Raw genomic sequence first — 21,318 nt, 5'->3', positions numbered from 1 at the left:
GCAGTACCTATTCACCAGTCAAACAGCATCAGTATGCAGAATGACAGCAGCTGATTTCACATCAATCCATAAGCTCCCATTATCTTGAAGAATAAATACAAATGCAATATGTTTATGTGCTCCGAAGACTGGTACAGAAATCAATCATTTTAAAGCAAAAAAGGCAAAAAGCCTGCTAAGTTTCTGAAAAAGTCATGTGTGTATATATATATCTCTCTACGAATTCTGAGCGCATTGTTACGACAACACTGACAATTTAAGTCAAGATTCTTCAAGCACTGTCTGTCAAGCCAACTGCTAGAGGGCATCATGGAGAGATGATGAAATTCTATCATGCTGTACTGTCTCCCAGACATAAACATACCATATGAAATCTCCACCCATATTTATGACAAACTGCATTTCTATTGAGCTAAAATGCAGGAGTGTTTACATTCACAGGTTTTCACCCTCCCCATGTCTCTACCAAACTCTACTGTGTACTAAATTTTGTATGTCTTTCTTAAAAAATCAGTTGTTCTGGTTAAGTTTGGTTAAGTCTGTAAAGTGTTTATCATATCTGTAGTGCTGTATATTTTCATTATGTTCTAACCAGTCACTTCAAACTCTTTGCAGTTAAGTACTCACACCACTGAAGAGCATGCCTTCATCTCCCTAAATAAAGGTGAAATATTTATGAAACTTTTTAAAAGATGTATAACTTAAATCAGCTGTTGAATGAACAGCAGTGATTCCAGACTGCCTTTTGTTTACTTCCTGTACACATTACAAAACCCCGCCCACCTCACTTTACATTGAAAACTTGCATTTCTATAGTATCCCTCATCCAACTTCACATACTTCAGTATGTCAAGAAAAAGACAAGCGCCTCACTTTACAGATGACAGACAGGGCTGCCCACAGGACACCTGGGACACAGGTGTGACTGCAGCCAGTAGGTCCCAAATTCCAGAGCAGTGATACAATCGCATCTCCTTCTCCCTGCCTGTCAATTAGTCAGTCAGTTTACACCCATTCAAGGAAGCTGCAGTATTTCCCTTAAATATCATATTTATACTAAAAACAGCTGCAAAAGACAGGAAAAGCAGGAAGGCAATTTTAGGCCAAATTCATAGCAGGAAACAAATGAAGCACTGGAAGCCTGGTGGCCTTCTAGCAATCAGCCAGTCTTCAATCAGCATCTAGCTGGACCAGCATATGCAGAAATATCTAATAAAAGTGCTCATACTTTTCTAACTCAACAGAAAAAAAAAACATCAACAAGTGCAGTATTTTTTCCTGCTGGATTTATCCGTACCTTGCCTGCCACCCTAACAACTCCAACAAGAATCACATCTTTAAAAGTACCTTCAAAATTACATACAACTGTAAAATGAATGTCATTAAAGTAAGCCTCCTTCTATTGAGATTGAGTTCTGAAATACAGATACAATGGGAAGCACACATGCCAAAAGAAAAATGACTTTCAAAAACAAGGATGTAACTAGGGCCACAGCCACCTTGACTACTACATGTTAATGGATAAAGATGCAGCTTGCTACTGCTATATTTCCTTTCTCACCTTTACCAGATTTGATGGACTTTTACACCATCTAATTTCTTCACTTCTGCTGCAGTACAGGTCTTTATCAGGTCCTTAAGTGCCACTAATAAAATTTTGAATACTGAACAAAAATGCTAATTTTTATAAAACATTTTATCTTGTGAAGAGTTCTGTAAAATTTCTGTTTGCATTTAAAGATCTGTTCCTACATTTCTAACGGCTTAGGTCTGTCTCATACAAACTGGCTGCAGGCTTGAAGTCCTGCTAACAGTTTTAGGTTACACACAGGTAAGCTTAATGCCATGACTCCTTCAAAAATGCAGCAAGAGAGTCAAAGCAGGACCAAATACTTGTAAATCTTGCCTTTCAAACACCCTACTTTTAAAGCCCCCAAGAAAAACGGCATTAAAACAGCATCGTATTTCTAGAACCATAATCATTAAAAACTAAGTTTGGCCTTGAAAAAAATAAGCTTCCTTGGGCTTAGCTGCAGCAGCTTAAAATGTTATCCCTACTATCATCTGAGTTGCTGGACACTACCTGCAGCAGAATTATACGCCTGAACTACAGCTCAACCTAGCACATTAATGGTATTACCAAAGGTTGGTGTACCACACTACTAATTTGCAGGCTGAAGCAGCAAAGTAGCTAGTGTTTAATCTCCTGCGTCCACAGCCTCCAGTGGAATAAGGTGGCAGATAACACTTTGAGGTCTTCTCAGCTAAATTCACTTGAATGCAAAACCACTACCACAGACTTCCGGAGGGCAGACTTTGGCCTCTTCAGGGCAGTGATTGGGAAAGTCCCTTGGGAGACAGTCCTGAAGGGCAAAGGGGTCCAGGAAGGCTGGGCTTTCTTCAAGAAGGAAGTCCTAAAGGTGCAGGAGCAGGCTGTCCCCATGTGCCATAAAAAGAACCAGGGGAAGGCAACTGGCCTGGCTGAACAGGGAGCTTTTGCTGGCACTCAGGAAAAAAATAGGAGAGTTTACCACTTTTGGAAGAAGGGGCAGGCAACACAAGAATAATACAGGGATCTCATTAGGTCACGCAGAGAGAAAATTAGAAAGGCAAAAGCCCAGCTAGAACTCAACCTGGCCACTGTCGTAAGAGATAAATTGTGTTTTTACAAGTACATTAACAACAAAAAGAGAGCCAAGGAGAATCTCCATCTTTTACTGGATGCAGGTTGGGGGGGCAACACCACCACCAAGGATGAGAAAAAGGCTAAGGTACTTAATGCCTTCTTTGCCTCAGTCCTTAATAGTCAGACCAGTTATCCCCAGGGCATTGAGCCTCCTGGGCTGGAAGGCAGAGACAGGGAGCAGAACAAACCCCCCATAATCCAGGAGGAAGCAGTTTACAACCTGCTGACTGGTTCCAGATGACTGGAGGCTTGCCAGTGTGACACCCATCTACAAGAAGGGCCAGAAGGAGAATCCAGGGAACTACAGGCTTGTCAGCCTGACCTCAGTACCGTGGAATGTTATGGAGGAGCTCATCCTGAGTGCGCTCACCAGATATGTGCACGACAACCAGGGGATCAGGCCCAGCCAGCATGGGTTCATGAAATGCAGGTCCTGCCTGATCAACCTGATCTCTCTGTGACAGGGTGACCCGCCTAGTGGATGAGGGAAAGGCTGCGGATGTTGTCTACATGAACTTCAGTAAGGTCTTTGACGCTGTCTCCCACAGCACCCTCCTAGAGAAGCTGGCAGCTCATGGCTTAGACAAGCATGCTCTTCACTTGGTAAAAAAACTGGCAGGATGGCCAAGCCCAGAGAGTTGTGGTGAATGGAACTAAATCCAGTTTGCAGCCAGTCACGAGAAGGGTTCCCCAGGGCTCAGTGTTGGGGCCAGTCTTTTTCAATATCTTCACCGATGATCTGGATGAGGGGATCAAGTGCACCCTCAGTAAGTTTGCAGATGACACCAAGCTGAGTGGAACTGTCAATCTGCTGGAGGGCAGGAAGGCCCTGCAGAGGGATCTGGACAGGCTGAGATTCAACAAGGCCCAGTCTTGGGTCCTGCACTTGGGGCACAACAACCCTATGCAATGCTACAGGCTTGGGGAAGAGTGGCTGGAGAGCTGCCTGGCAGAGAACGATCTGGGGGTGTTGGTCAACAGCTGCCTGAACATGAGCCGGCAGTGTGCTCAGGTGGCCAAGAAGGCCAATGGCATCCTGGCTTGTATCAGGAATAGCATGGCCAGCAGGAGCAGGGAGGTGATCGTGCCCCTGTACCCAGCACTGGTGAGGCCGCACCTTGAGTACTGTGTTCAGTTTTGGGCCCCTCACTACAAGGAGGACGTTGAGTTGCTGGAGCATGTCCAGAGAAGGGCAATAAAGCTGGTGAAGGGTCTAGAAAACAAGTCTTATGAGGAGCGGCTGAGGGAACTGGGATTGTTTAGCCTGAAGAGGAGGCTCAGGGGAGACCATATCACACTCTACAGCTAGCTGAAAGGAGGTTTAGTGAGGTGGGTGTTGGTCTCCCAAGTTACTAGCAATAGGATGAGAGGAAGTGGCCTCAAGCTGCATCAGGGGAGGTTTAGATTGTATATTAGGCAAAATGTCTTTACTGGAAGAGTGTCAGGCATTGGAACAGGCTGCCCAGAGAGGTGGCGGAGTCACCATCCCTGGAGGTGTTCAAAAAAACATGTAGACATGGCACTTCAGGACATGATTTAAGAGGCATGGTGGTGTTGGGTTGACAGTTGGACTTGATCATCTGAGAGGTCTTTTCCAACCTTAATGATTCAGTGATTCTATGATTTTTTCATTCACTGCTATTATAAAATACTCATTAAAGTTCTCAACACCAACACTACTGAGTCTTGGTTCACACCTGAAATGAGTTTCCAGTCACCACACCTCTCAGCTGATCAGACACATGGAAAAAAATTTCTTGGGGGACAAGCCACATCTTGACACACACAGTGGTAAGATCTCAACAGCTATAGTATCATTTCTGTGATTACACACTATGCAACTAACATGACAGAAAGAGCTGAAGCAATTTTCAATAATGTATTTTAAGCTTCTAACCAACTCCATCACTGAATGCTCATTATGTTTTTGTCTGTAAGTATGGCTACTCACCACGTGAGAGTCATTCCCACACAGTGACATTTCAAGAGTTGTCAACTGGAAAGGAGTAAGGCCCTTCATATACTACAGCTGTGTAAATGCTCTGTCCTATTAAAAACTTAGAAATCACTCCCCTGTTGCTCTGTTTTCTCTGGATACCTTTTCAGAGGCAGTAGCCCAAAGTGTTACTTATAACTATTGCACAACTCTACAAATACTGTCTTTCTAGACCATTGCTCCCCTTTTGCTTTTCTTTTTTAGGTTCCTACAGCAGGAAACCTTATGTCATTATGTGCATTCTACAAAAAAGATCATTCAAATCACACTAAAATAAGGTAGGAGCAGAAAACATTGTTAGTTATATAACTGAAGGGTGGTGTGCTCAAGATATTTTCTGTCTACAATTATGCTGGGGTTTGTTTTATGATGAGCTTCTTCCTGAAAAACAGAGCAGTTAACTCTTGCTACAATGCAACCAGTTAAAAAAGTTATGCATCAAAAATTTAATTACTTCCTCAAACTAAAGGGCTTCTGAGAATCTTTCCTCCTTTTTGTAGGGTAAGAGAAAAACTGCCTATTCCAAATCACCTCATTTCCTCTGAAAACAAAATTAGCTTTTCAAGAGTTTCACAGTATTTGCACCTGAAGGAAAGGTCTCTACTAAATTTAGTCCAGCTTTAAAAGCTACGTTTACTTAGTAAAAATTTTCCATAATGATGTGTGTGTATACGTACATATATATATGCATATATAGGTATAGGACTATGCGGGCGAGAACACGACACTCGCAAACCCAGCCTCCGCTGGAACAGCAGCTCTGCCAAAGGGCCGAAGCTCCGAGGGGCTCCGGGGCCGAACTCACCGCCGGGAGAGCCGCAGCCCTAGCCCGACGCGCCCAGAACACGCGTCCCTCCACCGAGGCAGAAACCGCTCGGAAACTTCTGCCAAATTATTCTCGCTCTGGCTGCGGCGCAGATACAAAACCGTGTCGGGAGCTGCCGCCTGACTTCCCCGGAGCCGAGAGGTAGGCGGCGGCCGAAGCCGGAGGCCGGGCCGGCGCCGAGCTCGGCGCCAGCCCGCTCCCTCCGCAGACTGCCTGAGGCGGTGGCCGGGCGGACCCGCTCCCCCAAGCCACCCCGCACCACCACCCGCCGCCCGGCACGTCCCTCACGGCCTCCCCGCTCCCCCCGCCCCGGCCCCGCACCGTATAGGTCTCCACCAGCTCGGAGCCCAAGACTCGGGCCTCCCGCGGGGGCTCCTCGCCGTCCTCGGCCCCCGCCGCCGCTTCCATGACGCCGCGAGAAGCACAGAGGACCGGCCGCCGCCGCCCTCACGCCGCCGCCGCCGCTCCCTTCCGGCTGCTGCCGCCGCCGCCCGCAACAGCCCCCATCCCGGCCCCCACTCCCGCCGCCGCCATCTTGACTTAACCCCCTCAGGGTGGGGCTCGTTCCGCCCGCCGCCTCTTTATTGGCAGAGGCCGCCGGCGGCAGAGGCGGGGCTTTTGACGGGGGCGAGCTTGTACGGGGGCGGGGCCTTTGGCCGCCGGGGCGGGGTTTAGGGTGTGAGGCGTGCGTACGGGGTAGCTTTCCCTGGGGAGCTCGCGCTGCGTTTCGGCGCTGTGCAACGCGGGACGGCGTCGTTCAGTCGTTCAGTGCAGAGCAGGGCTGTGCAATGTAGTGCAGTGCTGTGTGATGCAAAACAGTGCTGCCCCGTGCCGTACTGTGCAACACAATGCAGCATATATGCATGCTGTCTAATGTAGTGCTGGGCTGTATAGTAGAATGCTGTGCAGTGCCCTGCAATGCAGGCAGCTCGAGAAGCTTCAGGCCTGTCCGAGCTGGCAGAAGGCAGCTACAGACCGGTGTGCACAACGTGCACAATGCGGCTGTGGCAGTGCTGGAAAGCGCAACACAGGTGGATACTAGCACAGGGCATTTGAGATTGAACTGCAGAGCGAAAGCCCAGTCCCTGTCTGCAGAGGGCTGATCTCCCTAATGTCCATATGGCTGTGCTACTGCACTCATGACCATCTGCATCTGGAAGCAGTGCCTCCCCCAGCTGCAGACAGTTTTTGGTTGAGATCTGTGGCCATCATGTGCTGCTGAAGGCTTGGATGCCGTTGTGTTGGGCAGAGGTGCCACTGCAATGGTTCAGTGACCAATGAGGCTGGTGCTGCCTCAAAAACAAAGCTGAGGAGCTGGGCTGATAGGGCAGACCTGCATGGTCTCAGCCCAGGGCCTCTGGGGATGAACCCAGAGTGAACTCAGGGTGTTGTCTGAGGTGCCTTTGCTGACATTGTGAACCTCACTTACCTCAATGCACAGTCCCACTAAGCACAAGGAAGTGTTTCAAATCTGTGCACGCTAAAGAGGATCTTGCCAGGAATTTGTAGTAGAAGTGGAGAATTTAGAGGATGGCAAGCAAATCCTCCTCGGCCTTTTCCCCATGAATTTGAGTTGCCCCAAGGGGAAGTCACAGCAGGTCTGGATAAAAAAACACCTTCCAACAAAACAAAGGTGACCTCTCTCTGTCCTTCCTTATGCTACCTAAGGGAAGATGCAATTAGCTCCAGTGTAACATCATTAATAATAGCATAAGTGCCAAATGCCCTGGGTGCACTTGTGGCTTTTGAAGCTGTCTGGATGGAACATATTTCCTCAGCAGAAGGGAGCTGCAGTGCAGACAGTGTAATGCTACATGGGTAATGCTGGCATCTGGCAGATGCAGCCAGAACCAGGGGAGCAGATAAGCAAACACACATCTGCAAATGCAGCTGGATAATGCTCTTTGATCTTACTTTCACTGCAAAACAATTTCCCTCAGTCAGGCCTTAGCCAAAAGATGATATTGTGGTTGGAGAAAACACATATAGTAAAGGCAGCCCAAGAGGGATTTTCTAGTGCTGTCCCAGTGTTGGCAGGAGCTGCTGCTGAGTTCCGCATCTTGATGAGATAATAAGTGATTTCGGAGAGCAACTTTAATTAAGCTTCCTCTGAATGTCCCATCTCCTTAATTAAATAACAATTTGCAATGCTTGCATGTCTGTTGGATTTGATAGGTACCCTTCTCCTCTCCATAAAGCAGTTTCTGCCTGCAGATGCCAAGGTAGTACGTGGTGTGATGGCCCTGGGAGCGACAGCTGGGGAAGGGGGCAAACGGGCTCATTCAGCTAAAATCCTCCAAGGATGATTTAGATAGCAGTAAAACCCCAGATTTTTTTCACCATGGATTGTCAGCCTGCTTCTCTTGAAGGAAATTTGTTTTAACTGGGGAAACTGGGCTCCAGGGGACCATTTAGCCTGTGATACATGTTCCTTGGGGAAGAAGCTGCAGGGCTTAAAGGGTTTGAAGGGTGCCCCAAGCTGGGAAAGGGGATGCTGGAGCATTTTGCTGCAGTTTGGAGCCATGGCAGATTGCCCAAAGAGCCCTGCAAACACCCCTGACCTCAAATAAAGTTGAAACTTAGTTGGACTTTGGCTTTTATTTCCTTTGACCTGAAGGATGACTGTGCTTGCATTGCAGTGGGTTGCAGCTGCGTGGAAAGGAAAAGCTGAACCAAGATTTTTGAGAAAAAAGCACAGTAAACACTTCCGCTTGTCTTGGCACCTTGGATCGACTGACAAGTGCAATGGCATGTCGGGATGCAGCAGAAGCCCAAGCTACTGTTCAGTACCTAACCACAGCAACAGCCGGTGTGCCGCTGAGCCGGCTGTGCACTGGGATTAAGGGCACTTGTGTTGGCAGCCCTCCTCAGGCTATAGATAGCTGTACTCCATGTCTGCTGTGGGTCTCATGCAGGGAGGCAAGAGAAGCAGCAGGAGTGGATGGTTTCCCCTGGGACACCCCAATACCTGCCACAGCAGCCTTCCCCTGTGCTTTGCATAGTAGAGGCTCTGGGTTTCTCTATAAAATCCCAATTCCCAGCTCTTTCATAAGCAAACTGCTCCGGAGAGGCAGGGGATGCTGGAAGCTTTGGCTCTGAGCAGCAGGTTGACATGATACCCCTCGCCTGTGCCTCCCTCCCCAGGAGGAACATCAGCTCTCACTGCCAGATAGATTTTATCTTTCCGCTGTAAGCATGACTGTGTTTTGCAAGTCTGTTCACATCAGGCATTTGCAGAAGCATGGCTTTCCCATGTCGGTGTGCACAGTGGCAGTGGCCCAGATTTCCCCTGTCTAAGCAAACAGAGACCCTTCTTCCACATTCCAACCTGGATTTTATCCTGGCTCCTCTGGGAGCACAGCCACAACCCTTTGACAGGAATGTTAGAGCTCCTGCTCCTGCCATGCATTGGCCCTAGATATATTCTGACGCATCCCAGGGGCTGTTTTCAGGGGGATGACTCAGAGCCATTGCCTCCAGGATGGAGAGACAGGGCCAGGCATGATTCCTCACCCACTGCCACAGCTGCTGCAGTGCCTGGCTGTGCTGGGGCCAGTGCCTGCAGCTCTGCTGGCTCTGCAGGGAATCCCGCTGGGAAAAGCAACCTGGGTCTGGGGTTTGCCTTGGGGCAGCACTTCACTAGGTGTCTCCATGGGGGTGTCCAGGAGGGTTTGGGTGATGATTTGGTGGTGGAGGACAGCAAGTCCCCCATCCCAGCCTGTGCCCTCACCTAAGGACAGGCTCCAATGCCCTCTAACAAAATAACTACTACCCTTTGCAGCTTTTTCTGCCTTTTCTATGCTCAAGGTAACCAAAATATTACTATGTTCCAACTCTGAAGACTAACATACTTCAGAAATTAATTCCTTAAATGCAACTATTTTCCTTTTTAATATGTCTGCCATACCTATGCTAAGAAGAGGCAGATCACAGCTGAAGTCTCAGTAAATGAAAGCCAGCGAGGGACTGCAGGACCACAGTTCACAGCAGCTGCTGCACCAAGTTAATCTTTTGGGACTGCAAAACCTGGGAGGATGTGTTGTGGGGACACGGCTCTGTGCTCACCCATGCCCTCAGTTCATGCTGACACCACCCTGGGTCACTGGTTAACGCCACTTTGGTTAGACATTACATAGGGACAGACGGTTTCTTTACATGCAGCATGATTTCTATTAAAGGGAGAAAGGACTTTTAGAAAAGATGAGTCCTAACAGCTGCATTCAGAATATTTTCAGTTTTGCTAACTAATGCCCATATGAGCTGGCTGGAGGTGAGACTTCATCACCCTGAGATGCTGGAGCCATCCTTTGGACACAAGAGGGAGTCCTGGATCACCAAAAAGACAGGTTTTGCTTTGATTGCTGTGGATTAAAACACTTTTCCCTGCACTGAGAAAACGCTGTCATCACTTGGAGGCCTTTGGTGTGTTTTGCTCTCCACCACGGTGGGGTAAATTCAGGAGAGTGGATTTTCCCCATTTGCAGTGGGCATACGTCAGCTGCTGGTTGGGTGAAGCAAGTCCCAGTTTACCAAAGGACTGGGAATTATCCCTGACACCAACCAGAGCTGACAGCCACCCCCCATTTTGCAGCCCCAGCTAAATGCAGAAAATGGAACTAAAGGTCCATCTGCCTCCACACTTCTCTCCACCATGGTATCGGGGCCACACATTCCCCCATGGCTTCAGTGCCCGCACGCACATGGCATCAGCCCCTCCAAGGGCATCAGCCCTGGCCGTGTGTCCCCCAGCTTTTCCCCCCGTGGGTTTGGGGGCAGCCAGCATTGGGACAGGGAGGACCTGACATCACCTCTTCCCACTGCCCCCAAGGAACATTTGCTGCTGGATGGGGATATTTTGGGAGGCATGCCTTTCCTGTATTATCTAATTTAATTAGGCACAGTGTAATTTTTCTAATGCAGCTTCCAGGGAGAAAACACACAGGAGGTGGAGGTGACACAGTGGCATATGTCCAGTCAGGACAGCCAAATATCAGACCAAACCTACTGAAACCCAGCTGAAAAGCTTGCTTGCTCCCCCGTCAAAGTCACGAGGAAACCTCCAGCTGTCCCAGAGCAGGACTAGGGCTGGCCCCAGACATGCCAGCCTCGGGCTCAGCGGTGTCGCCATCCCAAGGCATGTAGATGAGGCATTCCTGCAGGGACAGGGATGGGATGGGCGTGCAGGGCTGTTGGTGGGCTGGTCATGTCCCATGGGGCGGGCAGCCCCCTATATCAGCCCAGCTCGCAGGGGCAGTGCTGGCAGAGTGTGACCGTGACATCCCCCGGCCCCTCACCCACCCTCTCCAGCCATGGATGACATTTATAAGGCAGCGGTAAGTGCCTTCCTTTGGGGATGGGTGGGGGGAGGGGGGGGATGGTTTAAAGGGTTTTGGGGGATTTTGTAATAGATTCCCCATAGCTGTGAATTAATTCAATGGAGGAATGCAAGTAAGAAATATTTATAATATATAATAATAAACCAGAACTTTCCCACTAATGGCTCTGAAGGTTTGACACTCCTCTTGTAAGTAGGAAACTCCCAACTGGCCTGCTAGTTGTTTATAATTAGTCCCCTGGATCCCCACTGTGAGACAGAAATGGCCTGTAGATGAAGTTGTAAATCTAAATAAGATCTTGAAAGTGTAAGAGGTGGCTGCTGGTTTTAGCCCCGACAAAGCAGAGCACCATTTCTCCCAGAATGAACATTATTTATATGGGTTAAACATCACCCTCTTCTTTCTGGTGCTTTATAAGTCTGCCATTGCTATGTTTCCCCCATCCTTAGCTGAATATTTTTCTGGTAGGTTTAAAAATCCTCCTCTATTTTGTTGCTCCTGATATCTGTGTTGCAGAAACCCAGAATGTGAACTATGCTCTCCGGGAACGCAGAGCATCCTAATGGCTATTTTAACTTACACAGCTGCATGCTGTACTCGCTGTGTAGAACCAAACTCTTTGGTCTGTAATAAGGACACCGCAATATTTTGTAACGTAGACAGACAGTGATACGTGAGTGAAATAAGGATGAAAATAGTTTCTGGATTGTGTGGATTGCTACTGTGTCCCTTCCATAACTGAAGTTAAAATAAGAGCTTTTTGGTGGTTTTGTTTTTGTTTGTTCTTTTTTTTTTTTTTTTAAATATATAGTTGATCGGTTTGATTTTAACCAAGGGCACAAAAAATACATCATACAAGTCCCCTTTTAATTCCAAGGTGTTTAGAGGGAAGAAGGATAGTGCTTGATATGTAATTGAAGAAAACATCAAAATGCTCACACCTCTCCTGTGCTTTGGTCAGCCCTGGACCTTGTGAAATTGAACCCCCCTAGTGATCCTGATAGCATGAAAAGGCTCACAAAAGACTGTACAATAAAACATTGAGCCCCCCCAACCAACACCTCAAAAAGGGAGAAAAATGTGACTTGTAAAATCAAAGAAAATCCAGACCTCTCTAATAAGGCTTTGTAATGAAATAAATTATCTGTGACTCAAGGTACAGGTTCTCTCCTTATTGTTTAGGGACCTCATGCCCTTAATTAGGGAGAAAGGCTGAAGTGCTTTGCAAGCCAGTGATGCCCACAGCCAAAAGGGTCTGTCCGTCAGCTGGGGCAGTGCGCTCATTGCACAGGCAGAGAGCCCCAAAAAGAAAGTGTTGTCTACCTGCAAGCTCCAGCCTCTCTCCAAATCTCTGCCCCAGAAATGGGCAAAAATCCACTGGTGAAGGTCATCCCTAGCCAAAGCCTGTGGGCTTTAGTGGAGTTGGACCATGGATGAATTTAGCTGAGAAAATTTGCAGCAACAGAGAACAACCCCAAAATTCCTACTTTAGATACCAAAAACTTACCCCAAACACAGAGCTCTTAACCAGGGAAATGAGCCATGCAAAAGACCCAGTGGACTCCCATAAGGATTTTGCTGCTGGCTTGAAGGTGGGAGCATGCTGGTAAATGTGGGGCGCATGTCCTGGGCATGAAATGCTAGCACCCTTACAGAGGCAAAACAAGTCCAAGCCAGGCACAGCTGAGGCAAACAGCTTTTTTGTGAATCTATTCCTGAAGATTTTAACTGTAAGAAAATATTTACTTGGGGGAAAAAAAATATTCAAGAACTTCAGCTTCCCCTGTCTGACTTCAAATGGAAACATGGGATGAAGAGAGCTTATAAAAGCAAAATACAGCAGATTTGGCATTACCGTGGCCAGCACAGTGCTGTGAGCTTAGTGCTTGCCTTCCCGCACCGCAGCTGGAGAAACCTGCCCCTGCAATGATATGGAAGGAAAAAAGGAGTAAAGCTGTGAACAGCACGTGTGTCCAGAGGGCACTATAAACAGCTCAAGAGACATCTCTGTAACAGAAGTGTCACTCTATAGTTACAGTGCATTTAATTTACATACAGCATAGCTCCATCTATCACTTCTGTAGTCAAGGAAGCTTCAAAAATTGAGTGTTTTTTTTATTTGCTGCATGCTGATGCCAATACATTAATATTATATTTATGCCAAATTCCCTATGGACAGCCAGAGAACCCAATGGGTTTTCATCTTGCCCACTCATGCCTAGATAAGGGTGTGCAAACACAAAGCTATTTTGGGAACATTTTTAAGCTCTGTTAAGCAGTGCTAAGAACAGTGCCAGGGACAAGTGTCCAGATAAAGGGCTGCAAGGATAAATACCAAAGCCTGGGAACAATCGGGGAGCTCATCTTTATCTCCAGCACCTCTCACCCAGGCTTATAAATAGTGAACGCACCAAGAGGGTCAGGTTACCCAAGTGGCAGGATGGTGATCACAGATGTCGGCTGAGGGAACATTGTGGCTGCCCTCGCTCTGCCCAAACAATAGCCTCGAAGGGCCAGCAGCTGCCTGCCTGCCTTCAGCGGTGCTGGGGCTACAGCAGGCTTGGGTTTCCTCCTGCAATGGCAATCCTGCCACTGTACTTACCACTTTCTGACTTGAAAGTCTTCACCTCCTCATGGGGAGTTGGATAAGGCTCTCTGCCCACTTCCCACAGGCTCTGTCCCACTAAGAAAAAGCACTTTCCCTGCCTCTTGCTGCAAGCAGGAAGAATTTCCAGCTGGCTTTTGCAAAACCACTACTTTTTGGGGAAAAAGCATCAGCCTCCCCTCAAAGATAGGGTGCCACAACTCTGAGCTGAGGGGTTCTGCCCTGACCAAAACACAGCAGGGATGGGCATTGGGGATTGCTCACACAGAACATGGAGACGGTAGTAAGGAGACATAAGTGGGGTCAGGCACCCTCTGCATGGGGCAGAGGTAGTCCTGGCAGGGGTCATGTCTGGCTGACTCCAGAGAGGCTGCTGACCAGCCTGCAAGGGAAAATTTGAAAATTCAGTGTTCCAATGGATGCTGCTGAAGGGGCAGTTGGACACAGTGTTGGGGTCAGCAATTTTAGATAAGTGGTACCTGCAGGGAGGAATGGAGCCAAAGAGCAAAATTCCCTTTTTTAAGGGACATGACACAGGGCTGATGGATTCCTCTTTGCTCTCCTCATTGATTATTTTCATTGATTCACACTAACTAATAAGCTCCTGCTGATTATCTGCCGGGAGTGAATTAGGGTAGGGTTTGGGAACAATCTGCCAGACCCTTTTTGGCTAATGCCTCATGGCTCCGTGGGCCCTTTCTTCAGGGAGACACACAAAACGGGCTGAAGGGAATAGTAGCTCCCTTCAGAGGCAGGAACCTTTGTAATGAACACTGACTTGGACGGAAGTAGACCAGCTCTTAATGTTCTGGATAGTGCAGAGAGTTTCCTGACTCTAGGGCTGAAAAACAACTACCACGGATGGTCCTGTCCACCTCTCCCACCCCAGGGACCTTGCCAGCATGTCCCACCTCTGACCTGGCCTTAGCTCACCCACAAGCAGCCCTCAGCAGCACAGCCATCCTGCTGAGAAGCCTCCCAGCAACAAGAAATTATTCCCAAATGTTTGACAGAGACAAATGCTTTTCCCAGTGGGTCTTCCTTGCTTGTGCAAAGGCTAATTCTGATAGATGGTGCCACTCTAGAGAAATTATGTTCACTTCAAAGAAGTTGGGAATAATATTTTTTAAGAGGAAGAATCCCTTAGACTACAGAAAGTTGTGGCGTCTCTGGCATATATCCTGTAGTCAATGAGGGTGACTGTTATAAGGCTTGGTTGACCTTTGCAGAGGCTGTTGAACAAATAACGTTACCTTTTAACCACTAGTGATGCTGAGGAAGAAAAATGACTTGGTGTCTGTTTTCCTTATAGGTTGAGCAGCTGACAGAAGAGCAGAAAAATGGTAGGTGCATCTTTAACCTAACACTGCAGCCTAAAGATGAACTCCCCAGCTGGCAGCCCAGCCTGCCTCAGCAATTACACCCCAGAAAAATGTGGTCTTTCGAGCAGCTGGCCAAAGCAGGGCATAACCCAGGGATTTTGATCCACCAGCATTGAAATGTCCTTGCCATGCTGTGCCTGGGCAGTGCTGGGGTGTATGGGCAGGGGAGGCTGGGCCAGGGACGAGCTCCCTGCCGCAGGGCTTCTCACCTGTGGGGTCAAGGTGTGGGGAAAGACCCCTACATCTCTCCCATCTCTGCCTAGAATTCAAGGCTGCCTTTGACATCTTCGTGCTGGGGGCGGAGGACGGCTGCATCAGCACCAAGGAGCTGGGGAAGGTGATGCGGATGCTGGGGCAAAACCCCACCCCTGAGGAGCTGCAGGAGATGATAGACGAGGTGGATGAGGATGGTGAGAGATTTGGGTTTCTTCCACTCTGCCAAGAACCACCCCCATGCCACAGGCCTGGGGGCATGGTGCAGGTTGGGAGTGCTCAGCATCTGCGCAATGCTGGCAGGATCCATGCTGGGGACAGCAACAGCCTGCAGGGAGCAATCTGCAGCACTGTGATTTTGAAGAACAGAAGATTTCCAGGCAAAGAGAAACTATAAAAATTCTTATTCCTATAATGATCAGGCTGCTTGAACTGATCTTGGGGACTACTCTGAAATTGCACAGATCCATTTAAAAAACAAAATACAGGCTGAATATAGCAACTGCCATTTCAGAAATGCCACAATTACAGAATTCTGTCATCAGGAAAGTCTTTCACTGCTCAACTGTACACAACACACACACAAATAACTCTCAATGTCGATTAAATCAGTGTACCAGTGATCACAAGTAACAAAATCCACTGTTTGCACATTGGGCAGAAAAACCATAGTAAGTAACTGGAAAATAAAAAAGGAGTTAAAAATCAGGCAAAAATGGAAAATAGCTGTGTCACTGACAAAAGCAGCACTGTACTGCTGGTGCAAAAACACACTGCATGAATACCTACCTACTAGAGCTTTTAATATTAATACCTAGATAAGATGAACAGGTATCTCCATACCAGGAATTTCCATTCACCAATGCTTCCAGTAGAACTTTTGGTTCATTTTGCTATAGCAAAATGACTGCAAAAAACATAAATTTGGTGATGTAGTCAGTCCATGGCCTCAGCCACTTAGGCCAGCGTCCTGAAAGCTGCCTCTTGCTGCAGGGCTGCTTTGCTGAGTTTTGCTCCTCGGTTACTAAAGGGAAGTTTGATCTCTTGCTTGGCATTGCCTGTCCACCCACTGGCACGCTGTCTGATGGTGTTTATTCTGCCTGCAGGCAGCGGCACTGTAGACTTTGATGAGTTTCTCGTTATGATGGTCCGGTGTATGAAAGATGACAGTAAAGGAAAAACCGAAGAGGAACTCTCAGATCTCTTCAGGATGTTTGATAAGTAAGGGCAGTGACTGCAGCACGGTGGGGTGGTGGAATGGTGCAGCTGCCCCAGCTCCCCCTACCCAGCATGTTGGTCCACTTCTGAGATCTTCCATCCTTGCACAGAAATGCTGATGGCTACATAGACCTCGAGGAGCTGAAGATCATGCTGCAGGCAACAGGAGAGACCATCACCGAGGATGACATAGAAGAATTGATGAGAGATGGGGACAAAAACAATGATGGCAGGATTGACTATGACGGTAGGAGTCTTTCGTGTGTGCAGTTTGGTTGCAAGCCCTTGAGTGTCCCCTGGGCAGCTCCCATGGTCTCAATTGCCCTCAGGGACAGGTGTGAGCTTGTGAAGGCAGTGCTGGGCAATACACCTGATCACAGCCCACGTTTGCAAAGGGATGGGGTGTTTCTCATGCTTGTGAAATGGTAGCAAGGTCCTGGGGCTGCCTTAACTCTCCCCATGCTGTGAAAGCCAGCCTGCACTGAAGCAAACCTTCTTGCCAGAGACCTACCCATCGCATCCTGCCTCTGAACACAAGCACCAGCTTTGAAGGGCTGTATCTTTGAACATGATGCTGCCAAATTGACCCCCAGGCCACTTCTGAGCTGAGCTGGTGGCCATGTCCCTCCCCGGGTGCTCACCTCCAGCATTTCAGTGGCAGCTGTGGGTGACATTTTCAGTGGGAGTCACGAGGAGTCCTTACCATGGCCAGCGGAGTGGCGGCCACTCCCCTTTGGCCTCTCGCACATCAGGGGGATGGAAAAGGAGACAGGGCTGGGGAAAGCTGCCAAGAGCACTTCGGTTCCACCTCACACCTCTTGTTTCTTATGTCTTCCCCTTGGCAGAGTTCCTGGAGTTTATGAAGGGAGTTGAATAAATCTGAGGCCAGATGACAGCCTGAATCTCCCAAACCCCTCCAGCTCCACATCTCATCTCCTCAGCTAAGTACCCTGGCTACCAGCATGAAGACTGAGCACTGAGAAGGGTGGCCGCTGGGAAAATAAAATGTGTTAATACCAAGTGCCTCAGATGGTCGTTCCTTGGAGGTTTAGTGAGAGCTTCACACTAGTTGCATACTTGTGACTAATGGGGCTGCTCCTCAGGGTGCACTGAGCACCCATGAGCTGCATCTGGCAAGGTGACATCGCAGCTGGAGCTTTAAGCTTCCAAGGAGGTATTTTGCTGCCAGCCTAGCAGCAAAGCCCAGCCAACAGGGCATGGGTGCTCAGTGGGGAGCTGCCATGTTGCATCCCCTCACCCCTGCCATGGTGAGTGGGCTCAGGAGCTGGTACTGGTGCCTGCTGGTTTAACTGGAGCATTGGCAGCATTTTAGCAACAAAATGTGAATCAACAGCCACTTATGCCACCACAGAAATCCCTGGGTGAGGGACAGTCCCTCTCCTCCCTGCTCTTGCCCTGGCTGTCCTGAAGGGACACCCCTTCCTCCTTGCCACCATCCTGACAGCCACCCTGTGGCACATGCAGAAAGATGACCTCTTTTTTCTTTGGAGATGTGAATAAAAACCATTCCTAAGCCAGACTCAGTGCCTGCTTCCCATCTCACCTAGCCTGGCAGGCAACGGCAGCCCTGCGGGACCTCAAAGTCTTCTAGCAGCCCTGGGTGGAAGCCTCACTGCAATAACTCTAACACCCAATTTTCCCTCAGAAAGCACGTCCATTTGGGCCACAGGGGCTCTAACCAAGGCATGACCCTGGTTTGGGTCTTGGCCCCCAGGGGTAGGGTGACAGCAGGGCCGAGGACGACAAGCCATGCTGTCTCCGAGGGCCCCGGGTGCCATATTCTTGTCTCAAGGAAGCACAGCATTCCTATGGCATTAGCAGCTCCCCCTGCACATAGCTGTCTCCTCCCATCGAATTACAGACCCAGCACAGCTCACACATTGTGGTCATGTTGCTAAAATCAAACGTTTACTTAAGGAAAATAAACATTGGCAGGGCAAGGCACAAGACCGCATCCGTGCAAGCCCTGGCAATGCTGCCCTCAACCCTAGGCAAGCATGCCATCGTGCCAGTGCTCCTACACCTGCTGCACCATCCTGCTGCCTTTCCTCCCAAAACCAGGTGGGTTTTTTTCCCCCCCTCTCTGTAGCAGTAACACACTGAGCAGTTGTATTTGATGTGACACATGCTCTCATTCCTATTAACAATGAAACATTGTAATTCAGACCAAACATGCTTGAGATGAAAACAGGAACGAGAGGGTTTGACAATTGTTTGAAAGGAAATGGCTGTCTTTCCTCCGGACAACAAGCACCAAATGTTTTGCCCAGCCAGGGCTTGTAACATCAGAGATGTACATCAGAGAAACTGAGGAAATGAATGCCTGTCAGCTAGAAGAGCCGATTTTCCTTAAAACTCAGGATATTTTGGGAACACCCCTAACGCAAACATGTGGAAGAGCTGCTCAGAGGGGTCTCCCCAAAGGTTCCAAGCCCTCGATGCCATAGCTCCTGCTAATTCAGCAAAACTGCAGGTGCACCAGAAGCCAACAGACTCAGAAATGCATTGGCTCAAACAGCCCTGTGACAGGAAATGCTCCTGACTGTTACTGTCTTCTGTCACCCATGAATCCATAGTTCAAAAATAATAATTTTCCATCTCCCCAGTGTAGCAGCAGCAGTTGTTTCCCACTGAGACCTGCTTCTGAGGACACAGCTGAAATGCTTTGCCTCAGACCTGAACACCTCCAGAGTTGCAAATACCTGGGCTTTGGCCACAAGCCAACGCCAGCTCTCCCCACAGCTATGGCTATCCAGCCCATGGGCAACCCACACCCACACTCTCACATCACATCTCAGCAGGCATCACCTACAGCCCTGCTATCTTCCTCTGTCCTGAGCAGATCCCAACACCAAACAAGGACATCTATGAGATATTCACCACTGTTTACTTACAGGCTTTAACTCACTGAAGGGTGAGCAAGAGAAGAAATAAAGTTAACCCCCTCCTTCAGCCAACTTGGTGGCTTGAGGGAGGCTTGGACTTCTGCTGTGACCACAGGGAAAAGGATGACTGCAAAGAGCCACTGGCCATTTGTCTTGGCTCTCTTCCCTTGGTTCAACAGCACAGACAGCAGCAAGCCATGACCTCACTGTCCACCCATTCTTTTCTGAGATCAAAACAGGGAAGGTGGTGGCTGGAGAGAGAGGACCAAGGTCTTGTAGCAGGTGAAACTTGTCCCTAGAAGAGCTGACACACTGGAGACTATTTGGGCTTTCTTAGTCCTTAGACCAGAGGTGCCAGCAGGTCAGCGCGCTCTGCATGAGATCAGAAAAACTACTGCAAGACCAATGTGTCTTAACACACTGACTACACTCCAGAAGTAAGACAGCAAATTCTGTGGGGTGGGGCGCTGCAGGTGGGTTTCACTGTTGGCTAAAACATGGCAACAACTGTGTTAGGAATGGAATGCGTCATGACAGGCCAGCGAGTGGGTTAGACAGCTGAAAAACCAGTACTTAGTACAGGATCTGCCTGGCTGAAGCCTGCACTGAGGGGACTTGCCTGGAGATGTGCTAAGGATGAATGAAAACAACACAGAAGAGTCCACGTATGGTGCAACACCAAAGAAACTTGCAGTTTTCCCTGCATGTGTAGTAGATCTTTGGTGCCAGAAGCCTTTAAGGAATGTGCCACATGTTCACAAGCACTACTTGAAAAAAAACAACAGTAATAAAAAAAAGTCATTGAAACATCCATCCATTTTGGTTTTTAATCAGGCAAAAAGCCACTTACCATTCTCTAAACCAGACTGCAGATCTGTGTGCTCTTAACCACCCAGCTGAGACAAGCAGCTGTGCTGGCAGGTGATGGCAGCCTGTGCCACTGGACACAGCCATAGATCTCAGGCCTCCTTGCTTTCGCTGGCAGTAGATTCAATTCCTGCCCTAGTTTGCAGCTTTCCCAGCATGTTCGAGGCCTCTCTTCAGCCCTCAGTAAAACTCTGCTGTGTGAACTGACTTCAGGAAGACCTGAGGACATTTTGTACTCACCCCCCTAATAAAACTTCTGCTGCCCGCCTACAGTCATTCATCTGCCACCAGGGCAGTGACAGTATAACATGAGCTAAGGTATGTCAAATAAACATTTCACCATGCCAAAGCCTCCATTGTGTAGACACACCTGCAACAGCCTTGAAACTTGGGCAAAGCAGAACTCATGCTCTGTTCACTGCTTTCTGTTGAACACACTACTGAAAGGCAGTAAAAGGGGACAGAGCAACACACATCCAGCCCTACTTTTATTTTTCACTGTGAACATCAACACCACCTGTGAATACTCTGCCCCATCAGTGCTTGGATTTCTCCTCCCAGTTCTGTGCTCTTGGCCATCAGCGCAATTGTTCACCTTTGCCAAAAGAGCTGATTCAGTATTTGGTTACATGCCCTTTGCTCCCTACTTTTTTTGTTTAATCAAAGGACAAAAAAAGGAACCAAACTGCAACTTGATACTGTGTCCTCTTAATTGCAAAGGAGAGGAATCATCTGCAGTGAGTGTGATATACAGCAGCAGCAAGCACAAAAAGCATAACCTGATGTACAGTAGTAGCTGAGCAGAGACACACTCTCAAGCTCACTTGCTTCCTGCCAGATACCAAGGACTTAATCGTAAGAGTTCTGAAGTTTTTACACATCAAAGATGACAGAGCTCTGCATAATGGGAATAGTTTCAAGTGGGCCACAGCTGCCAGTTCCATCTCCTGGGCTCTGTATACGTAATCCTCCCAAAAGGGATCTTCAGCCTCACTCGACCAACAGAAATCAAGATGCAGAACTTAAACAATTTCACATGGCAAGTGAAAGAGGATGAGGGGCCACCATGAGGCTGCGTCGGCACAGACCCCCCTCAACAGCTTCCCCTTCTGGGCTGGGGCAACCTCTACAAGGACGGAAGTTGTGGACCAAGATGTCACGGGTTTAGAAAACACTGTAAATGATCAAACAATGCCTGGGCAGTGTCCTGCAGGACCACCACGTGTGCAGGGAGCCAGCAACAAACCTGACACCAAGCTGCTGTGGAAGCTCACAAAATTCCT

General features: G+C 48.4%; 2 protein-coding genes across 8 annotated transcripts in view; one reads left to right on the top strand and one right to left on the bottom strand.

Moving 5' to 3' along the window:
* NISCH (nischarin) overlaps window positions 1–6,044 on the bottom strand; it is a 35,774-nt gene extending 29,730 nt beyond the window's left edge. For 3 of the 7 annotated variants that reach the window (XM_064453999.1, XM_064454000.1, XM_064454001.1), the window contains exon 1: window positions 5,830–6,044. In XM_064453999.1, coding sequence (XP_064310069.1) covers window positions 5,830–5,916 — 87 coding nt within the window. In that variant the 5' untranslated portion in view covers window positions 5,917–6,044. The remainder of the gene's footprint in view (window positions 1–5,829) is intronic. The other 4 variants (XM_064453997.1, XM_064454002.1, XM_064453998.1 and 1 more) reach the window with 3 other exon arrangements.
* A 4,662-nt stretch (window positions 6,045–10,706) lies between these two features.
* On the top strand, window positions 10,707–17,282 carry TNNC1 (troponin C1, slow skeletal and cardiac type). Its single transcript, XM_064455721.1, has 6 exons — window positions 10,707–10,841; window positions 14,762–14,792; window positions 15,095–15,241; window positions 16,151–16,265; window positions 16,373–16,509; window positions 17,108–17,282. Exons 1-6 carry the CDS (start codon window positions 10,818–10,820, stop codon window positions 17,137–17,139), a joined length of 486 nt encoding a protein of 161 aa, XP_064311791.1. The 5' UTR covers window positions 10,707–10,817; the 3' UTR covers window positions 17,140–17,282.
* Window positions 17,283–21,318: the final 4,036 nt, after the last annotated feature.

Source organism: Phalacrocorax carbo, chromosome 6 (assembly GCF_963921805.1).
Source record: "Phalacrocorax carbo chromosome 6, bPhaCar2.1, whole genome shotgun sequence".
In the NCBI taxonomy this organism is placed as follows: domain Eukaryota; kingdom Metazoa; phylum Chordata; class Aves; order Suliformes; family Phalacrocoracidae; genus Phalacrocorax; species Phalacrocorax carbo.
This window is presented reverse-complemented; position numbering and strand designations above follow the sequence as displayed.